Source organism: Leptonychotes weddellii, chromosome 10 (assembly GCF_054177405.1).
Source record: "Leptonychotes weddellii isolate Sample4059 chromosome 10, ASM5417740v2, whole genome shotgun sequence".
Taxonomy (NCBI): Eukaryota; Metazoa; Chordata; class Mammalia; order Carnivora; family Phocidae; genus Leptonychotes; species Leptonychotes weddellii.
This window is the reverse complement of record NC_138378.1, coordinates 58,759,357-58,779,416: the sequence shown is the minus strand read 5'-3', so window position 1 is coordinate 58,779,416 and position 20,060 is coordinate 58,759,357. Positions and strand designations below refer to the sequence as shown.

The 20,060-nt window shown below is 43.8% G+C and overlaps 1 protein-coding gene across 4 annotated transcripts in view; it reads left to right on the top strand.

Moving 5' to 3' along the window:
• FSHR (follicle stimulating hormone receptor) overlaps positions 1 to 19,736 on the top strand; it is a 165,707-nt gene extending 145,971 nt beyond the window's left edge. For all 4 annotated transcript variants that reach the window (XM_081833529.1, XM_081833530.1, XM_081833527.1 and 1 more), the window contains 4 exons: positions 836 to 904; positions 1,016 to 1,090; positions 13,063 to 13,248; positions 17,634 to 19,736. In XM_081833529.1, coding sequence (XP_081689655.1) covers positions 836 to 904; positions 1,016 to 1,090; positions 13,063 to 13,248; positions 17,634 to 18,858 — 1,555 coding nt within the window. In that variant the 3' untranslated portion in view covers positions 18,859 to 19,736. The remainder of the gene's footprint in view (positions 1 to 835; positions 905 to 1,015; positions 1,091 to 13,062; positions 13,249 to 17,633) is intronic.
• The last annotated feature ends 324 nt before the right edge of the window (positions 19,737 to 20,060 follow it).

The window sequence follows — 20,060 nt, the reverse complement described above, 5'->3', positions numbered from 1 at the left end:
GTAGTCAAAGGCTCTTCAGGCTAAGCTCTCCCGACCTTGGATTTTGTTTTTGTTTTCAGGCCCATCCAGGAGCACAGCAGTGCAGAGCTGTCGGCCCAAGGTGTCCTTGGTCTCCCCTAACCTGCTCACTCTCCTTTGCACAATCAGGCTGACTGTTCCACATCCAGCCCCCATCAACCACAGAGGCCCCTCCTGTTCCCACTCACACTACTGCGCCCTGCCACAGCCCACAGTCTCTCTAATTGATTTCTCTTCCTTTCTGGCTTAACCCAGAGCCACCTCCACAAACCTCCAATAACCAGGTCTCTGTGGGTCACAGGAGATGTTCAGGTTGTCTGATAGCTTAATTAGATCACTTTTTGATGACAGCCAGCCCTGCTGCTATGGGTGAGCATGGGTGAGAGGCTTAAGGCCTTAGAGAAAGGGGATACAAAATGTTCTTTGTCTTATAAACACTTGTCCAATAATTGCATGATTTCAGTCCTTCAGGATGGGAAACACCTTTGTCTTATCCCCCCATGGCACCATCTCTGCACACTAATGATGTGCGTGAAGACCATACAGGATCCAGGTGGTAGGCCTAAGTGTGCCTTTTCAAAATTTTTTTCCCCTCTGGAAAGTAATACATGCACATAACGTAAACTTCAAACATCACATGAGGTCATACAGTGATAAATCAGCCTCCCTCCCACTCTTGTCCCTGAGCCTTACGGGTGGCATTTTGTTTATGCCAACAACCTGCAATGTCTGACCTTGCCCCAGTGCTTCCAATTATGAAACCCCTGCATTGTTTGCATCTGACATTATTGGTTTTTTAATGGGCCTTTTATTTCAGATGGCTGAATAAGAACGGCATTCAAGAAATACACAACTGCGCATTCAATGGAACCCAACTAGATGAGCTGTAAGTAGCCCTGACTATTCTTCCAGGCCATTTAGAGGGAAATGGCTCTTACAACAGTGATATTTATGTGGCTTTGTGTTTCCCTTCTTCTCTGCTGAACTCCATCCCCAGGAATCTAAGTGATAACAATAATTTGGAAGAATTGCCTAATGATGTTTTCCACGGAGCCTCTGGACCAGTCATTCTGTAAGTAGCTTCCCCTGTTTCCATGTGCTAGAGATCAACATGTACAAGTTAGGAGTCAACTTTCTCCAATTCAGAGAGGCTTCCCATATAGGGCTGGCAATGAAGGTCAGTTTTTATCTGTCATCTACAAAGACTTCCAGGGACAATTTCGGGCTGATCTATATCCTGACTTTCAATAGTGTAACAGCAACAGTAACAGCAACTATTATTTAATGAGCACTTACCAAGCCCCAGACAGTGTTTTAAAAGCTTCAAATGAATTTTCGAATTTAATCCTCATAAAACCTCTGTGGTAGGAGCTGTTGTTCCCATTTTAGAGAAGGAAAAACTGGCTTCCATGGAGGTGTTAACTAACTCATCCCAAGTCATGCAAATTTTGGAGCATGTATTTAACACCAAACTGGTCTGACTCAGCGCAGGTTCTTAACTCCTCTGCCATACATTTCTTCCCTGGAAGGGAAAGCACAGGTTTCCCTCCTCACCTTCAATGTCCAGGAGTATCTTTCCCTGAGAGATCCCCCCACACACTTATTTTTAGATCCTCTTTGCCTCGATTCAGATCTCTTGGGCTCCATTCAGTGCCCCACAGCCCTGCAGCAGCACCCCTCCTCCCAGTGCTTGCTTCCTCATCTCCATCTCTCCCTCCACAAGGAACCATCCCCATTTCTCTTCTCATGGGCCCCTGACTTTCCACTAGGGTCAGGCCAGCTGCCACCACTTCCCTGGCCACGTCAGCCAATAGTGAACTCTTCCTCCTGTGACTTCTACAGCCTTCACGGTGGCAGGGACCCCAATCTCCAAGAGCTTTTAAAAACTGTTTTCCTGGGCTCTCAGCAAGACCTACCCCATCTACTGATGAAATGTACTGCAGAAAGGAAGGGACCAAGAAGGAAGAAGTCAGATGTAAGAAGAAATAGTGAGCACAGAAATAAACATACGGAAAAAAATCTCAAGTTTTACTAGATGATCCTTCTATGGCCTGCCCAAAGTCAATTTTGGCATTGAGAGCCACTAGACTGCACCTCGTATTTGGCAATTAATATAGGCTCCCACATGTGGTTACGTCTCTCCTTCCCTCCCATCTGTCAACATAACTTTCCTTTTCACTCAAAAGCTTATATTCTCCTGCAGGTTGGAACCTAGTGTATCTCTAGCATTACACCGTGTATGGTAGAGCAGAAACTCCACAAATGGTTATTATTGGCAATAGAGCGTGTGTTTGACCCACATACAGGATTCTGCCTCTTTGAAAAGTTCAACGATTATTTTAGTATGCCTGCCTTGAGATGGGCAATATATGCAAAAGAAGGAAGTGTCAGTATGATTAAAGCAGAGAGGCCAGAGCAGACGACCTTGATTTAAAACCATTCCTTCGCCTCCCTAAGCCTCCATCTCCTCACGGAAAGCTTATATTCTCCTGAGAGTCAGACAATAACTAAATATACATCCTAAAATAGCAGGTCACAATGTGTGCTAGGAAGTACCAGGTAGTTGCCAAGCATAAGAGAGAGTGCCAGGCATATGGTCCATGTGCTCTAATATACCGAGTACTTAGAACTTGTAATGCTTAATGTTTCCTCCTCTTCAAGGACTTGGGAGACAAATAGACTTAGAGACAGTGCTGTTGATGTCTCTGATCGCCCCAAGAGCAGTTTGTCAATTTCCCTTACCTGAAAGTCCTAGGGATTTTGAATATTCCTAAAGCACCCCTATCTGTTATGGCAGAATGTGTCTGTGGTGGGATAGGTTTCCATATGTTACTTGTACTGGGTATACTATTAAATCATAGCTCCTTAACCACCCCGCTACCGCGAACATTCGAGTTGGACTGGATCCTCAACCAGCTCATTAACCAGGCAACCAAAACCAGAAATTTAAAGTGACCTGCTGAACATCATACTGCCACCATAAGTGGCAGAACTTGGACCAGAAACTAGGTCTTCCGCCTTACATTCCATGTATTCCCACCATATCATGTTGTCTAAAGCATATAAATACGTCTAATCAAACAACTAAAAGTTATACAGTTGGCTGCGAACTACAACAGAGGGTGAAAATATTTGTAAGCACCAGACTCCCAGCCTAAGAGCACCAGTAAATGATAAACACAGACAACACAGAAGCACATCTCCTACAGGTGCATCATCAGGCCCCAGGCTGAGGCACCATGCCATGTGTCTCATCTGAACATCTAATGGAGAACATGGACATGAATCCCTCAGCCAGTCCTGCCACGTATGCCATCAGGAAGTGGGATGTCACCATCACAAGCAGCTCCACAGGGTCCTCAAGTTACAGGTGCATTTTTCAACCCTTTTACCACAGGAACAGATCTGGCCAGAATGAAGTGAGTAACATTTACAGAAAATCCAAAGGAATTATCAAGCACTTGCCATGACTTAAAAGGGTAGAGGGTGATAATACACTCCCACATCCTTTCATCCCAATGCATGAGGATATATGTGCAAGATCCTGGTCAACAGCCCAGCCTATAATTGCTAGTCTCCTTCTCCTCCCCTTAGGGGCAAGAGGATTGATCACTTCAACATCGAGCCTCCCTTACTGGGGCTTTCAGGTTAGTCTGCAGAGGTCCTTCCAATCTCTGCTTGCTCAACTAGGATTCTATGGCCTATGCCATTTCTCACTCCTACAACCTGATGTGCCAACCCCAGCCAAACCCTGGCCTGAGAGCTGCTTGCTGAGGTGTGTGCAGAGAATGAGCCCACCCCAGGTGCTACGGGTTGATGAGTAGGAGAGGTGCACTCTGTTCAGACTGCTTTTGCAGAGTAGATGCTCAGGCTAGGGCTTTGATTGTGCATTGGGTCAGATTCCCATTTCCCCAAATAAGCCTGTGATATGGATGTGTGCATGCAGGAGGTTGACTGGGGAGTGCTATCAGGGTATGTGGTAAGTACTTGCTGGGAGTAGAATCAGGCTAAGAGGGAAGTCAAACTGCAATGCATTTGCAACAGAAGCCTCATCTAATCCCATGGGAGCTGTGCAATTAAGATGGCCCTTCAAAGTTTCACTGAATTAAGGCAAGGAGCCAGTCCTCTTCATCAATAATCACGTGATGCAGGCTGTCCATGGGGAGGAGGCAAATCGTGGCTAAGTCAGGAGAAGGCATTTCCAGAGGAGAGCTCAGCTACTAGCAGCTCAGCTGGGAGTGGTTCCAAGTTTGATCATGCATCACAATCACCAGGCATGCTTGTAAAACCCTGGAATGCAGGTCCCCACCCCCAGAGTCGGACTCATGAGGTCAGGAATGGGCCTAAGAAGCTCCATCTCAATAACTTGCCCAGTGAAGCTGCTGTTGCTGGTCCAGAAAGCACACCGAGGATCACTGCACTAGAACCAATGCTGGGAATAGGGAAGTTTCGCCCTGTCTCCAGGGTAGCTCCTCCACAAGCTAACTGCCGTGACTCTTCCTCCCCAACAGGCTTAGTCCTTTGTCCCCAGTAGATGCATGCAAAGGATTCCAAGAAAGTGAAGGGAAGGGCACCCAAACCAATGGTACTCCTTTACTGAAGGCAAAAATTTTTAGTTGAGTGAAAAACAGGGAACCTCTCAACACCTAAGGGTGCAATGGTGAGATGTTCCACTGCAAAAAGAAACAGATGTAGAGAAAGCCAGGGGCACATACGCACGCTCCTCTGAGTTTCAGAGGAGAAGCCTAGCATCTCTATTTCCCCCTCCAGAGTCTTGACCTTGATCATCAGTGGCCATCTCAGTTTTCACCTGATATTCTAAACTCACTCAAGTTTGGGGCGTGGGGCGTGGGGCGTGTGTGTGTGTGTGTGTGTGTGTGTGTGTGTGTGTTAAGCAATCAAGCAATTGCTGTTTCCTTGGGAAACTGTTTCCTGTGGGGAAAATTTAATGCATTGCCTTTGCAGGCCGGAGCCAGTACAATCGTATTCTGATGGTTTATCAAATTGATTTGGCTATAGCTCAGATTCATTTGATAGTTCAGATTCAAACACTGAGTTATTTGTATAAGAATGATTCTTTTCCATTACCAGTGTACCCACAGTCCTATAGATAGTAAATTGCCTTTTTATTCCGCCTGGGATCATGAAAGAGAGGTCTTCTAGCCATCTGTCAGTGTAGTATACACCAGAAATGTGCTCTCACTTATGGAAATGATTGACCTGTAATAACATCTTTGCTGGAAAAATAGAAATTGTTCAAATCAAATTTGTGGCACTGGCTATAACACACTTTATTAAATGGGGCACAGAGTGCAATTTAACTCCTGCCTCTCCCGACTCAGTGCCTTAATCCTGACAGCTGCCTCCCTTTTCGTTCTGTGTCTCAGAATCAGAAATGCTAACAATGTTGAACAATTTAGGATTACTAAATCTCTTAAGCGCCAGCCATCATCCCATTATGTCTCCTGTTAGTACTTTTCAGGATTTAAATTCTCAAAACTAGTCACTGCCAAATATAGCATGTGCTGAAATGTTAACCAAAATGACATCTTAAAAAAAGACTGCAGTCATTAGACCAGCCTGAAAGACAAGGATTAAAAACACCAGCCCACAACGAGCCCTCCCCTCCTTGTCCAGCCCACCAGCCTGAGGAACCACATCAGTGATAAACCTTCTCAGCTATTCCCTGAGCATATTGGCCCATACATGTCCTACATTTAGTAAATGTTGATTGAGCACCTACTGTGCATCCGGTACTCTGCCAGGTGTAAGGGATGGAGAGATTTAAAAATAAACAATGTCTGCCCTAAAGTATCTCATTCTGGTCGAGGGACAAATGTTACTGTCCAGAACAATATGCTCTGCAGAAATTTTCCTCAGGAGGCTATAGTAACAGAGCAGATGTCCAATAAATCTTTGTCATGTGATACAGTGACTTTAACAGATGAAGTGACAGTGTGTGGGGAAGAGAGCACTTATGCCTGACTTCCTGCAACAGTCACTTCATTCCCTTCCTACCTTCAATCCTTTCTCCTTCCAATGCACTTAACACGGATTTATGGGCACCTACTACGTGCCAGGCTCAGGGTTCTCAAGACTAATCCTACAAAAACACAGCTTTCAGTGAGTTGTTAGTCTGCTCATTATAAATTCTGGACTCTTCTACCTGGCTTTCGAGGCTCAGAGATCTAATCTCATCCCTTTATTCCTCAAAATATGGTTGGCCAGAATAACCATTCTGAAAACCCCTCACTTGCCATGCTTTGTGTTCTGGGCCTCTCTCCAAGCCCACCTTTAGCCAATAGTCATAATAATCCACTTCCATGAAGATGTGAGTAACTGATAAGGTCTTATTTTGTTACCCTCCCATTCCCCACCGCCCGCCAGACATCTGCATCCTAAGCATGGAAAGTGTTTTTACAGAGAAATTTAAATCGAACATTAGACTTCCAGTCCATGAAGAAAGATCGTAGCCAGGGAAAAGAGAGAGAAAGAGTTTTAGGGGAACAGAGAGCAAAAGTGGGAATATTTGTAGCTCAGTCTCAACCACACTCAACACTATCCACTTATCTTTGTCCCTGATGATATAAATTTCTATTGATTTTTCTTAATCCATGGAGATAACAGAGAAACATTTTTCTGCCAGTCCAAAACTTGGAAGTCTTGGTAAGTCCCATGTTTACTCCACTCCAACAAGTGTCCAGCAAGCTGTAAGTCAACCCTTCTATAAAGACTTTTATTTCCCTATCACCCTGGAATCACTTTGCTAAAGACTGGTTTTACTGAACTGTAAGTGACTCTACATCCGTCTCCTACCCACCACTCCCCCCTTTCAACATCCACCAGCAGAAGATCTGGATCCCAGGACTCTGACAAGATGCCTTAGCCTCATAGTGCAAAACCACCTAGTGCTAATGACAACAGCTCATGTATTTTGTACCTGTGATAAGGAGGAATCTGCAATACAAGCTAGCTCCGGAACACCGAGCAGGCAGAAAGACACCAAAACACCTAGGCATTGGACTGCATTCAGGTCAATCCACCCAACACATTATTCTGCTGCTTCTCTCATACATGTCTATCTCCTTGTAAACTTCGCACAAGGTTGCTCCCTTCCTTGGTGCCTTTGATACTCTGAGTCACATAGAATCGCCTGCTGCAGAAGCACCATTTTGTTGAGCAACCTTGAAATCCAGATTTCCTCTCTCCGTCTGCCTTGCAGTTTCTCCCTTTAGAATGGCTCTCCTGGAAGACTTGCTCCAGCCTCTCATCTGTACTCTCATCTGTACTCATCTGTAATAATGAGGCATTTCTGCTCATCAGAGGACTATCTACTGAGCAGATTTCATGAGCCCAGCCCTATGCTCAATACAATGTACAACACAAAAGTATGTTAATAGTCCAAGCTCTCAAAACATCTGAAATCTGAGCAGACAAAACAAAGATACATGAAAAGTCAAGCAGTATGAAACAATAGAAGAGATAACACAAGGTGGGAGATTCTTTGAAACTGCCAGAAGTCAGGGGACATCACAGGTGGCTGGGGTGACCTAGCTCTTCCTCTCCCATATCCTTGTTCAGTGTCACTCCCCAGAGTCTCTTCAAACAAAGCAACAATTTTCTGGGGGCTTACGTGAAAGGCACTGCTGAGAATGCAAGGAGCCCTCCACCATCAAGGAGAGAGAAAATGCAAATACAAGGAGGTAGTATATAAAACAAAAGCCAGTAAGTGGTGAGAAAGGCATAAAATGTGCAGAATATAATACTACTGCACTCATAATGGCTTTCAAGGAAAAACATCTCTACAACTGTTAAAAATGATGGAGACGACAGAATCACAGAGACTTCGGTGAGAGTTTGGGATCTCTATTATGGCATAAAAACTACCCTAAAACTTAGTGGCTCAAAAACAGTCATTCCATTTTGCTCATAATCATGTGTTTCAGAACTGTGGGTGGCTTGTCTCTGATCCATGTGATATCAGCTCAGGTGGCTGGGGTGATCTATGTCCAAGCGGTCCCTTTCACTCGTATGCCTTGTGTATCGGTGCTCATTATTTCTCCCTCTCTCTCCTCTCTCTCTCTCCCCCTCTCTCTCTCCCTCCCTACACACACACACACACACACACACACACACACAGCATCTCATCCTTCAGGACCTCTACACACAGCTTAGATTTTTCCCAGCATGGCGGTCTCAGGGCATTCAGAGTTCTTTCATAGCAGCTAGGGCTCTGTGAGACCAATATAGAAGCTGTCAGCTCTCTTAAAGTCAAGGTCCAGAGCTGGTAAAGCAACACTTTCATCATTATGGTCCAAAGGCATCACAGTAAAGCCTGAACTCAAGGGAAGGGCAAGTAGACCCTGTATGGGGAAAGTGTAAAAAATTTGCAATCCTCTTTAATCTACCACAGTATGTGAGACAAGAGCATAGCACTGCACAGAATATAAAAATTTGTTTATTTTTAGAAATCTTCACTTAATGTGTTTTTATATATTCTGAACTCAAGGGGAGAACATAACTAAGAAAAAATAGTCCTCTGTTTTATATTGCTTGCTTTTAAAAATATGAAAAATGTTCATGGTAGGTAATGATTGCCCTGGTTTCAATTGTTCCTAAGGACTTTTTTTTTATGCCTTCATCTCATTCCTCAGATGGAGCCCTAAACTGTTTTAGACAAAATGGGCAGGCTTTGCTTTCTTTCACATTTGAGGGGGGAGAAAATCCAGACGAAAGAAGAACTTGGACATGGAGACCAGAGCAAGTGTCAATAGCAGAACTGGTCAGTGGAGCAATGGTGTGAAGACAGAAACTAGAAGAGATTTTCTAGGGCAGAGAAGGACGTTGAGAAGCTCCGGAACAATGGGAAGTATAAGTGAAGAGCAGGCCAGAGCAGCTGGATCACTGAGCAGTGGAGACTCAAGACTTAGCACAGGGACAAAGATTCTTGGATCAGATTCTTATTTTCAGGGACCCCAGCTCTGAAGAATCCTACTACTTTGGAGATAACCAGAAAAGACACCTTGGAACACCAGAACTTTCACCCTGTGGTGATAGCAATGAATGTTGTGAGAAGTGGCTCATTCCAGACATATCTGAAAAGTAAAGCCAAGATGTTCTGCTGAGGGTTTGCATATGGGAGGTGAAAGAGGAGCCAAGCATGCCTTTCAAGTTCTTGCATTAACAACTGGAGAGGCCACAAGTGGAGCATGTTTGGGGGACAATCAGGAGCTCAATTTTTAATACCCAAGGTTTGGCTCTCCCATTAGACATCCAAGTAGAGATTTTAAGGAGGCAGCTGAATTTAAGAGCCTGCAGTTCGGGAGAGAAGAGTCATCTAGAGATAAATATAGGTGACCCATCAATATATAAATAGTGTTTAATGTGAGACTAGATGAGTAAGCCTACAGATTAAGGGAAAATAGAGGAAAGAAGTCTAGGCTGTGAGCCCATGGGTACTCCAACAGTTGGTGGTCAGGGAGGAACCAGTGAAGAAGAAACATCCAAAGCATTAGGAGACAAATATTACTAGATACCAAGCAAATTGTATGTACTTAAAATATTTTCAAAAATCTATAAAGCAAAATATATATATAAATATTTTATTTATATATAAATATATAAAGCAAAAACTGGCAAAACTAAAAGTAGTAGTATACAAATCCAAAATCATAGTTGGAGATTTTAATGCACTTCTCTGAGTAGTGATAGAACAAGCAAAAAAAAAAAAATCAGAAAGCATACAGAATATCTGAATGACAGATGCCAAGTTTACCAAATTTGTCAGCACTAAGAAGGAAGGGACTAAGTGAAATATACATAGGTATTACATAAAGGTATTCATTAGCTCTCCAACATACATCTGCCTAAATATCAAGCAGAGGATAAGCAGTCCAGGGATTAGCATTGGTAGGTAACCACTACTGAAGGTAGGACCTGAGGAGCAAGTGAGTAGAAGCTGGATCCTCAGCAGATCTAACAACGGTTGAAGTCATAGAGGAAATGTTGCCTGAGGCAGAGGATGGATGAGAAATGCCTTAACTTTTACCCCTTCTCTTAGCCTCCAATCTCCCACCAGCTTCATTTGCTGAACCCAGCAAAGCTGATTGAGAAAGGGGTATCTGCGAAATGGAACCTGCAGAGGCCATCCCTTCTGAAATACAAACCAGAGCATAGAGAAGGGCACAGAATGGATGTTAGAGACACCAGGCAAATGACCCACACATCACATCCAATGCTTTGTACTTCAAAGTACATGAGGAATCATTACAGAGTTTTAAGCAGGAAGCCACAATCTAACTGGGTAATATTTTTGTAAAAATACCCATCTGCAGTGTAAAGATTGCATTGGAGAGGTGGGAAGAGGGACAGAGAGCGAGACAGAGAGAGATGGTTGTGATGGTTAATTTTATTTGTCAACTTGACCGGGCCGTGGGATGCCCAAATAGCTGGTAAAACACTTCTGGGTCTACCTATGAGACTATTTCCAGAGGAAATTAGCATTTGAATCAAGAGACCAAGTAAGGAAGATCACCCTCCCCAATGTGGGGGGGCATCGTTCAATCAACTGAGGGCCCAAAAAGAACAAAAAGGCAAAGAAAAGACAATTGTGCTTGCTTTCTTCTGGAGTTGGAATATTCATTTTCTCTGGGCATCAGACATTGGAGCTCTGGGTTCTCAGGCCTTCGGGCTCTGGGACTTAGACCAGTGGCCTCCCTGTTCACAGGTTTTTGGACTTGGACTGAATTATACCACCAGCTTTGCTAATTCTCCAGCTTACAGATGGCATGTCACAGGATTTCTCAACCTCCATAATCCCATGAGGTGATTCCCATAATAAATCTCTTCCTATTTATCTCTTTATATCCCATGGGTTCTATTTCTCTGGAGAACCCTGACGAATGCCATGGTCACAAGAAGAACAGTTATGAGACTACTGCCTTTGTCTAGGTAACCTAAACTAAAGCAGTGGCAGAGAAGTGGACTGATTTGAAACAGACATAAAGTTGGGCCTAAGAAGACAAAAAACCCAATGTCCAAGTGAGGCAGAGGGAGGAGTCAAGGAAGACTTCCAGTTTCCATCCTGAACAACAGGGGGAAATGGAGGAGTCATTTGCTGAGATGGGAAAAAACAAAAGGAGGAACACATTTACATGGAAGGTGGTAAATTTAGTTTTAATACTTGAAAGTGATCCAAATGGTGGGGTCTGACAGACAATTGATTATCTGGACCTGAGGTGCAGAAGTAGGATCTGAGCTGGGATTTACATTCGGAAGCCATTAGCATATCCCTGGTATCTGAAACCAAAGAAGTGGGTAAGATCACCTGGAAGGTTATTTACAGTCAGAAGGGTACCTGAGGTTGGAGAAACTCCAATATTTAAAGTAAAGATAGAGGAGAAAGAGTAACAAAATCACAAGTTAAAGAAGATGTCGGAAAAAATTAAAGAGAATGTGATGCCATGAAAAAGTCTCAGAAAGGAGGAGTGTTTTACATGTGAAATATAACTGAGAAATGGAGAAGCTTAGAATGAAGAGACAACCTTGTTGAGTATTGTTTCTCTTGGGGTTAGGAAGAAACTGGATTGGATTATGAGGAAATAGTTATCAATAAATGATGTCACTATTTTAAGTTTGATTGGGAAAGAGAGGTGACAAAGAGAGAAGCAGCTGGGGTGGGTTTCATTGGACAAAACGAAGCATTAAGAATTTTTGAGAAAGCAAATGAATGATGCAATGACAACAAAATTTTGAGAATATAATTTTCACCAGACCGTGAGAACATATGGGGTAGCAAATATATTTTCATACCCCCAAGTTTCATTGCTCTGAGTACCCACCGCTTTGACTTAGAGGAAATGCAGACATTAGAAGAATCTCCTTCCCCACATATATCCAAGTGTGCTGAGATGAGTCCATCCCGGTCATCACTTGCTACGACCCCTATCAGAAGCACTCCTTCATGTCCAACTTGCTGGCCCCAACAGGTCTAAGCTGGTACTATTGAAAGTTCCTTGCTCACACCAGCTGGTCTTGGTTGTTTTGAGAGTTGCAGCTGCCAACCAAGCTGCCAGCTAAGCACCTAATGTCACTGATGCAGATGCCAGAGAGGATGGGATTTGGAGTCCTCCAGGGACACGGACCTGATTAGATGGTCCAGATGGTCCATTTCTGGGGGCTTCCATAGATCCCCGCTGATTTGCCCTGATAGAGACTCCTACAAAGCAAGGACAACTGTGTATTCAAGACAGAGAGGCAGAGACAGAGATACAGACAGACAGAGATGTTTATAAGAATAGCTACCAGTCATTAAGTGCTGTCTATCAGCCAGGAAGTTTCCTGTGTACTTTTAACTCATTTAATTGTCCCAACAACCCTCTGAAGGAGCTAGGATTATTACCATTCCTATTGTATGGCTGAGGAAACAGACATGGAGAAATGACATGACTTTACCAAGGCCACAGAGCTAATAAGTAGAGGGGCGGAGAACATATACAGGCTAGTCTGGCTGTGCTTGTGCCCACCACTCTCTGTCGCCACTTGGACTTCGTGCCGAGGGTGCCTCTACTGCCCACCAGACTCCTCTTCCCCTTATGGTATGTTTCTTCTTACCCTTTTCTGAAATTGGGCCACAGTTTCCATCCCTAGCTCATCACAGGTATTTTTATAGCTGACTTTACATTGGGAAGGAAATGGCTTCAATCTCTTAGATATCCACTCATTTACACGGGTCCATTTCAAGACAGATTCTAGAAGGGGAGATGGCTGAAGTCAAGCCCCAGGTCAGGCAGGATGTGAGTATATCTGGGAATCAGAGAGACCTATTATCTAAGTCCTCCTAATGCAAATACAAGGGCCAGGGCTCCAGGAAACCAAATGTCCTAGTAGCTGTATACAGATCTGACTGAGGTGTATTGGATCTACTGGCATCTCCCTTCTCACCCATGTAAGAATATCCCTACTGTGTGTGCCATTTTGCCTGCTAACCAAGCAGAAATTTTAGGTCCATAATAATCATGTTATATTTATGTTTTATCCTTCTAGAGACATTTCAAGAACGAGGATCCATTCCCTACCTAGCTATGGCTTAGAAAATCTGAAGAAGCTGAGGGCCAGGTCAACATACAACTTGAAAAAGCTTCCCAGTCTGGATACGTTTGTCGCTCTCATGGAGGCCAGCCTCACCTACCCTAGCCACTGCTGCGCCTTTGCAAACTGGAGACGGCAAATGTGAGTCTTCCCACGTCCAACCCTTGAGCCCCACTTGGACATTTCTCCAGCGCAGAACTTGGTCCACAACTTCTATATATTTGCGGCATGATGAGAATCCACTTAAAAGACCTCCCAGGTTAAAGCCCTTAGGCATATTCTAGATCAAAGCTTCAGTACTATGAAGCATTTCTAATTTTCTTGAGAATGGGCTCACAACAGAGGGCTACATACAATGGTAGATCACCTTCCAAATATTAAGTGAGGTAACATGAAAAACTCCAAACTATATAGCACCTGACTCATAGCTGATGCTTAATGAATATTTGTTCCCTTTTTCCTTGGTACCAATATGGATTTATTCTTCCAGTCCCACACTGTGCCACCTATATGTGTCCCAGAAACCAGCCATGGCAACTCTCGAGGGGAGAAGGATAACTGCCATACCAGAGACTGATGCACACATGCACAATACATCCCAACCCCTCCAAGACTCCCTAATCCATCTTTGGATGTTAGCGCCTCACGGGGAGGACAAAGATTGGGACATCTGTTCACTTTGGCTTTCAAGGTTGGTCAAATTTGAAGAAGCCCAGAAAAAGAGGGTAATCCAGACAGAGATAAAAACCAGGAGGCAACTGGTTAAAAAAGATGAGGAAATCATACAGAGGATCTGGATAAAGTAGAGAAGAAATATTTTGGAGATTGCACATAAAAGTTCCAGACATTGAAAGGATCCATTACATATAGAATGCACTGGATATCAGGAGTTCTCAAAGCCTGCACCCTCCCTGAGCTCACTGACACAATCCACACCACGCACTCACACTCAGATGATGCCTTGCACACTCTTGTACAGCACCCCAGCACTAACACAGCTTCCCTGTGTCCTCATTCCCCTGCATGGTAAGGTCTCTTCTATTGTTCAACACACATTCACCTGCCCATGTAGACTTAGCCCCTGCTCAAAAGCAAGATGAAGCAAAAACAAAACAAAGCACAGTATATATCTAAAATGTTGTCCAAGTAACTAGGAGTCCCCACTCACACCCATTACAAGGATTTGCAGGAAAAGGGCTACTTTTCAGAAATACCATGCATCAGGGAGGCACTCTCCAGAATCGGACACTCCTCACACATTAGCCCAAGGCTCGGGGAACTTCTTCCTGACGACTAGAATGTGTAAGGGCTTGGGCTGAGGCACAAGGTTTGCCTCTTTTATATTCCAGACAAGAGTTATTCCAGCTGGGGCAAGAAAGATAACATTTACCAACAAAACCCTGGAACTGATACCCTTCAGCAGAAATCTCAAAGGCTGGCAAGATCACTGTAAGAGCTGCATGTTATCCGCTGTCTGGCCCAGTGCTAACACGCCACAGGAATATGTTACCTAACTGTCCTGCTCAGACTCTGCTGGTCTTGCCACCCCCTGGTGGCATACATGCAGCTTCGGGGTTCTTCTCAACCGGAAATCTCTAGGTCTGTCTTACATTGTCCTGGGACTTGAAGTCTTCCTGGACTGCCCCCAGACCCCCTGGCTCTCACCCTTTCTAGGTCCCTATTATAATTTACCATCAGGGCCTGTCTGGTAGAGCAAAGGAGACACCCACCCCTCTCCTAGCAAGAGGTGCCAAAACAGCGTAACAAAAATTGCAGTGGGCATTTAGTCTCTGTATTTAACAAACTTACAAACACAAATTAAAATAGGTATGCTATTCATAAGATAACTGCAGGGTTGTTTTTTTTTTTTCTTTAATGGTGGCATTTCATTGTATACCATAGTTGGTGTGGTTTAGTAATGAGATGCAAGTTTAAAACTGTATGATACAATTGTTCTTCCAATCCTCATTTGACAACAATGCCCAAGATATAAACGTTAGGCCCTTGTGACCATGAGGTTTTGTCAACGGCCCCCCTGGACTATCACCAAAAGACCTTGTTAACTACACACCTGATCTGTCCTGAACCATGTAGCTCTTTGTCAGAGTTCTGCACTCAGCTGGTAATGTTATTTTGCTCATTTTGTGACGTTAGTTTTATTTAGGGCCTTTCTTCACAACTAGATTTTAAACTGATGCACCATGGCATAGACCTCTAAGTGCTCACACGGGGCCTGGCCCCCAGCATGAACTCAGGAAGTCATGTGGCCATCTGTCTTGGTATTGCTCATATTGGCTCGGTTCTCACGGCCCGGCTCTGTGATACTTTGCAACTTTATCTCATATAACTCTCGTAAAGGCAATGGTATTTTTATTCCCTCCTCACAGAGGCAGAAACGGAGGCTCAGAGTAAACAACTTGACCAACACCAACCAGAGTCAGATCCAAACCCTCTGCTTTGTTTCCAAAGCTCAGACTCTAGGCTACTCCGTTACACACTTCCCAAGAACCTATTCAATGATTTATCAAGGTCCAAGAATACCACTTTTTAAAATGACCCTAAACTGAATTCCCAACTCTTTATGATGTTTATTATTTGCTAAGGTACTACAAAGGCAAGACTATTTTCCTTCATTTCTATTTTTGTTCCTATTATAAGTGATATACATTGTTGACCTTTTCTACACTCATGTGGTTGGGTCATTTATGTTTCAGGAAAGGGAAGCATCAATATTTAAAATAAGTTAGTAGCATTATCCACAGTAAGAATCTTCACAGAAGCCAATATAAGCCCCAGGAAGTGAAGACTGTCTCTAGATGGTTAAGTCAGATCTGTTTCAGTGAATGGAATGGTCATCTGCAGGCACCAGGTTACTTACTTTCTGTTCTTAGAATTGGGCTGCTGCTAATCCGATGACAGGGTTTAGGAATCACAAGTTAGATGAAGGATTCTAGTGCTTCTCTTGTCCCCCCTGGGCCCACCTCTGAGCTTTGCCTCACCTTTCTTGTAAGATCTCTGATGAAACCAAAAGATTCTCTGGCATTTTCAATCAACATGTAGGTTACTGTTTTGCTCCATTAATGCAACCTGTGAGTGATGGGAGAAGCCCAACCAGTCTCTAAAAAGAAAGAGGACACATTCTCCAGAGGAGGGGGAAAAAAAAAAAAAAGAGTCCTTGGGCCAAGGGACGATGACTTCCTGGCAATTCAGTTCACTTCCCAGAGGGGAGAAAAGAAAGGAAAGCATTCTCCCTAATAGCCTTTTGTCGTAGATGTTGACAGGGAAAAGTTCAGTCAGTATGTTGGAACACTTAACCAGGACCCCTCCTTCAGTATCAAATGCCACCTTTACCTCCTCTATTCCCCCAACTTCTCTCTCCCTATGGGGGATTCTTTCAAGGATTTAATACCTACTTCCCTACTCATATGAGATTATGTTAGGGTTTGAGAGAAATGAAGTCACTTAACATTGCTGTGAGATTGCTTCTCAGGGAGGGAGAGTGGGAGGAAGTGTATGTGTTTATGTGAAATTTTTTCCCACCCAAAAAGAGACCCGGTGTAAAACATCTCCTTTCCTTAAGCCTTTGCTTCAAAACAGAACTATTAGCCCCTGTCTCTACATGCACTATCCACCCATATGGGTAGGATATTTATCATCTGGTTTCCATGCAAATCCCTTCTGAAAGTACTTCTATTTTGTTGACTAGGCCTCTTGTACATTTGGACTTAAACCAAGACAAAAAAGTGAGCCCAAGAAGAGCCAGTTCCCCAGGGACTAAGTTATAATCTCAGAATGATTAGAAACCCCCCTCCTTGCAACCCATGTTTGCTCTCCCAGCACTCACTAGATAACTACTTAATATGAGAGAGCCAGGTTTACCTTGCAGACCAATGTATACCTGGGACCTATTGTGGCTCCTGGGAAGTGAGCTCATAGAGAATAATAGGACCCTCAGTAACATTTCAGGCAAATCACAGACCTCCCACTAGCCTGAGCAGCAGAGAGCCAGGGAAAGGTGCTGGCTGGCAACTGACCACAGACTGAGCTTCTCTGCTTTATGTAGATAAAAGAAGCAACTAAGTTTTCATTTCAGTCAGCAAATAGTCCAGACCTTCCAGCAACTAGAGTAGAGAGTAGAGGAATAGCATTATATCCCACTCAGGCATATTAACAGAGAGCTGAATAGAAAGGGGGAAGGCAAAGGGTGGAGTAGGTATTAGGTCTGTAAATTATTTGCACTTAACAGCAAAGCTTAGCTAGTCCCAGGCGCCTTCCTCCCACATTCAGGTTGTGGCCAGATGGTTTCCCCAGTGGGCCATCCAACTGTATATACACAAGTTGTTCTGTTCATTTACTGTAAGCACCATTAACCCTTGAGCTTAGCCTCAAGGGCAGACAGACTGTGAGAGAAAAAAAAAAAAAAAACAGGAAGAAACCCCATCATTTCTACCCTGTGCAAAAACAGTGATGTATTTGCCCATTCTGGATCCAGGATGTTGATTCTGTTCCTTTTTATATTTTTCTAGCTCTGAGCTTCATCCAATTTGCAACAAATCTATTTTAAGGCAAGAAGTTGAGGATATGACCCAGGCTAGGGGTCAGAGAATCTCTTTGGCAGAAGATGAGGAATCCAGTTACGCCAAAGGATTTGACATGACGTACAGTGAATTTGACTATGACTTATGCAATGAAGTGGTTGATGTGACTTGCTCCCCCAAGCCAGATGCGTTCAATCCATGTGAAGATATCATGGGGCATGATATTCTCAGGGTCTTGTTATGGTTTATCAGCATCCTGGCCATCACAGGGAATATCGTAGTGCTGATGATTCTGATCACCAGCCAATACAAACTCACAGTCCCCCGGTTCCTTATGTGCAACCTGGCCTTTGCCGATCTCTGCATTGGAATCTACCTGCTGCTCATAGCATCAGTTGATATCTACACCAAAAGCCAGTACCACAACTACGCCATCGACTGGCAAACTGGAGCAGGCTGTGATGCTGCTGGCTTTTTCACAGTCTTTGCCAGTGAGCTCTCAGTCTACACTCTGACAGCCATAACACTGGAAAGATGGCATACCATCACCCATGCCATGCGGCTAGAATGCAAAGTGCAGCTCCGCCACGCTGCTGGTGTCATGCTGCTAGGCTGGATCTTTGCCTTTGCCGTTGCCCTCTTTCCCATCTTTGGCATCAGCAGCTACATGAAGGTGAGCATCTGCCTGCCCATGGATATTGACAGCCCCTTGTCACAGCTATATGTTATGTCCCTCCTTGTGCTCAATGTTCTGGCCTTTGTGGTCATCTGTGGATGCTACGCTCACATCTACCTCACAGTGAGAAACCCCAATATCGTGTCCTCCTCTAGTGACACCAAGATCGCCAAGCGCATGGCCATGCTCATCTTCACGGACTTTCTCTGCATGGCGCCTATCTCCTTCTTCGCCATCTCTGCCTCCCTCAAGGTGCCCCTCATCACAGTGTCCAAGTCAAAGATCCTCCTGGTCCTGTTCTATCCCATCAACTCCTGCGCCAACCCCTTCCTCTATGCCATCTTCACTAAGAACTTCCGCAGGGATTTCTTCATTTTGCTGAGCAAGTTTGGCTGCTATGAAATCCAAGCCCAGACTTATAGGACAGAAACTTTATCCACTGCCCACAACTCCCATCTGAGAAATGGCCACTGCCCTCCAGCTCCCAGAGTTGCCAATTACATGCTTGTCCCTCTAAGCCATTTAGCCCAGAACTAATACATTATGTGCAAGTATCTCCATGTTGAATGGTAACTGAAGTCTCACCTTTGAAGTATATGCTACAGCAGAGTACTTCTATATACTCCATCCTATTTAATCTTCCTGGCACACCTAGAAGGTGAATTGCTCAGGAACAATTATTCCATATGATCGATTAGGAAGATCAAGTAGTAAAACATTCATAATTAAAGTGATACAATACTACATCACATTTGTTCTTTTCTTTACAATGTTCACAGTGCTTTTGTTCAGATCATCTCAACTGATCCCTATAAAAGTTCTATTAAATGGGCAAAACAGGGATTATTCTTGGAGTTGTATAGACAAGTAAACCAAGACTCGAAGGATTAAGTGACATGTTCCAAATGGCTTGGCTTGTAAGAGGCAGAACCAGGATTAGGTGTTCTGGTTTCCAGAGAACTTCCAAGGGAAGCAACACAATGTTCATTCACTCATTTAACAAATCTTTACTGAGTACCTAATGTGATGGCTTTGTTATGTGTCAATTTGAATAGGCTGAACTACATTACCCAGAATTCCCTTATGTGTTTCCCATCAGGGTGGGCCACAGGGAAGATTCTTGGGAAAAGAGATTAAGGGAAGCTCTAGCCATTTTGTCACTCTTACACTTTGTTGCCAATCAGCCGATTCAGCTCACAGCTATGAAGCAGCTCCTGGGCCTGCAAGTGCTCCACCTTCCCCTGGATCCTCCCTCAGGTTCTCTGACTCCTTTGGCCAGGTATATGTGTTTCATTCCACGATGAAGAATCCCAACTTCCGCAGAATTCTTTTATGACCAAGGGGAGAGCCTTAGCATTTTCCTCCCTGGTCCCCATACCAGTTTGCCATACTATGGGCCTGCCCCAGCTCCATCTGCAGTCATACTTCTTCCTTGTTTTTGTCCAAAGAGAATATGCTTCTGAATTTGGACTCAAAAGCAAGTAGAAGCTAAATTAAAAATAGGATACAATATTAATTATTTCACAGCTTAGCTGTGGATGACACACTGGTTTAACAGATAGTGGTTCTGAGAGGCAAGAATATGTTTAAAGATGAATATACAACAAGAGAAGCTCAAAAGACTTTTGTTCCATCACCCTATCACTACAACACTTCCTGGTAAGAGAGAAGATTTTTCTGAAAAAACCAAACATATTTATAGGGAGCTAAATTTAGTGCTTCTAAACTCTTAAGACAAG